Genomic DNA, 2500 nt, shown 5'->3' on the forward strand with positions numbered 1-2500 from the left:
ATACATATATCTATTCTTATGAAAAGTGTTGTATTGAACAAAATAGGAGCATACTCTATAGGCTTGGTTTCTTCGATGTCGCAGTATATTGCGATGTCCTTGAATGTTTGCGCGAGGATTGGTACAAACTTGCCGCCGTTCTATTCCTATATGTGGCTCCCTTTCGCATATATCGTTCAAGCGCGAATGTCGAAAGTGCAGAGCCTTATGAGGACTTCTCGTATTCTTGCTCATTTCATAGAGCCCAAGTCAGAGCCGAGCACAATCATTATGACGGCCGAGTACACGTTGAAAGCGACCGTGTAATTTGCTGTAACCTATGAGTTTGAAAACACTTAAGCGAAGTTTTTTGGCCTTGTATTAACTAGACTTGGCGATTGATTATTTATAGTGGCGAGGCGATCATTATCCCTGACTTTTTTCAAATCTTCGCCATCTCTAAACAAAACCAGAAATAAACCCATCACAAAATTGCTTCCAAATTTTATTTTATACGTTTGTACTGACTAAATTCCAGGCGCATTGCTATCTTATCTCATCTGCCCTTCTGATATTTATACATTATATACCGACATTACATTACCAATGCATCCCCCCCCCTTTCTATCCTCCTTTGCACACAGTCTTACAGGTGGATGATCACACAATAACCTTGGCTTAACCTAGCACACCGCTCCAGTGACCTGATAGTCATCAGGATTATGTTTATCTACGGGTGTTCCCTGGAAATCTAAGCGACGAGTGGGGATTGGCAACTATAGTCACACCACTCATTTGTATCTGAAATACATCCATCAAATGCACTATGATTGGCATGTGCATGAACCCGGAGACCTTCACATTTACGCACGTCCACCCCCAAGGGTGCCCGCGTCGGTTGTCTTTCTGTAGCCCGAGGACCTGCTTTCTAGATAGATCCACTCTGTTATAGCCTATGACTAATGACTAATGATCTCATAACCGCAATGAATCTCATGCAGCGCCAGACCAGTCGCGTTGGACTGGCTAGCACTCGTCCGATATGAGCAACCATAGATGCGTTTTCGCACTACATTTTTTCTCTCCATCCGCCTATTGACTGTCGTTGTTGCCTCGCATGTCCCTCAGCTGCTTGTACTGCCCCTCATCGATGTACATGACCTGAGTGGAATCGCCTTGCTCACTTGCCAGCTGTGCCAGTTGACGTTGCTGTTCCGGGTCGGTGATGTAAACCAACTGCCCGAACTCGTTCATGTATCCGAACGTGGGTTCGCTATCATTACTCGAGCCACTGTACACACTGCTGCCGTCGTCATCGTCATCGTCTTCGTTGTCGCTGTGTTCACTCTCGTTATCCGTTCGTGGCTGTTGCATGCCTGTGGAGCATGATTGGACAAGGTGGCTTGGTGTATTTAGAGACGATGATGGAATATGACAATGATTTGAAATGAACAGTATAGAATGATTAGATATTACGATTCCAAAATATACTATCACACATCACACACACCACACACTCGCCACAACGCGCTGGACGAGGCATACACATACTCGCTAAACATTTGTGAGCATCATGTAGAAGACCAGAAGATAGTACGGCATACACATGCAGAAGATATCAGACAAATCAGACAGTAGAGAACTGTACATGTATCGAACCAAAAACCCATCATACCGTGAACGTCCAGATCGTGGGGTTGCTTGTTAGGCTGTGCAAAGCCCCTCTGTGCGGCTCCGGTTGTGTTGAGGTCTTCAGGAGCGCCTCTGGGCACACTAACGCCCGAGCCGTTCTTCAGGGAACGCGGGGTACTGTTGTGACTGTTACGACTCTTATATGACTCGTGCGGTGATCCGGTTTTATCCTGCAATACGCATATTCCGAATGATTGAATGTGGTGGTTTGAAGATTGTATGCAATATTGTGAGTGCAGAGTGGTGAATTGTTCCCGAAACATCTCCCGCGGCACTTGGCAGATAAAAGGTATGCGCTGCTTGGTGGTCAAACAAAAAGCAGCCGAGCATCGGCGTGGAACGATGGCACACAAATACAGCACAAACACGCTGCGAAGTAACTGTCATGTACACAGTCCTATACGTGATTGTTTTGTAAACAATTAAGTAGAACATGCGACTATGGGGACATACATTGAGAGTTCCGCGGCCGTAATCGTCAACTGTGTGATGATTGAGGGGTTTGTCGGTTTGGTAACCCTGAATGGGGAGGCCAATCGCATACAAAGACTGTCAGACAATGGAAAGAAAGCATTCTAAAGCTGGTTCGTCCTGGCGCACCACCGTCTTGCTACCCAGCTGGCACAAAGCACAGCCACGACCCAGCTTATATGCTTGCCCTACTCAGACAATCAGCCAGGCGTGGCACTCACAACGTATGAACACTACTCTCACCTCGTATGGACATCACACTCACGTCGTATGAACACTACACTCACATCGTATGCTCAAGACACCCACATCGTATGAACACATACACTAACATCGTATGGACACTACACTCACATCG

The 2500-nt window shown here is 46.2% G+C and overlaps 1 protein-coding gene across 1 annotated transcript in view; it reads right to left on the minus strand.

Annotated features, from left to right (window-relative positions):
- Positions 1-474: 474 nt before the first annotated feature.
- Positions 475-2500, minus strand: part of SARC_00319 (hypothetical protein) — a 3288-nt gene continuing 1262 nt past the window's right edge. The window contains exons 3-5 of the mRNA XM_014305981.1: positions 2125-2190; positions 1655-1841; positions 475-1355 (exon numbers count right to left, since the gene is read on the minus strand). Of these exons, the coding sequence (XP_014161456.1) occupies positions 1072-1355; positions 1655-1841; positions 2125-2190 (537 nt within the window). The 3' untranslated portion in view covers positions 475-1071. The remainder of the gene's footprint in view (positions 1356-1654; positions 1842-2124; positions 2191-2500) is intronic.

This window comes from Sphaeroforma arctica (genome assembly GCF_001186125.1).
Source record: "Sphaeroforma arctica JP610 unplaced genomic scaffold supercont1.9, whole genome shotgun sequence".
In the NCBI taxonomy this organism is placed as follows: Eukaryota; class Ichthyosporea; order Ichthyophonida; genus Sphaeroforma; species Sphaeroforma arctica.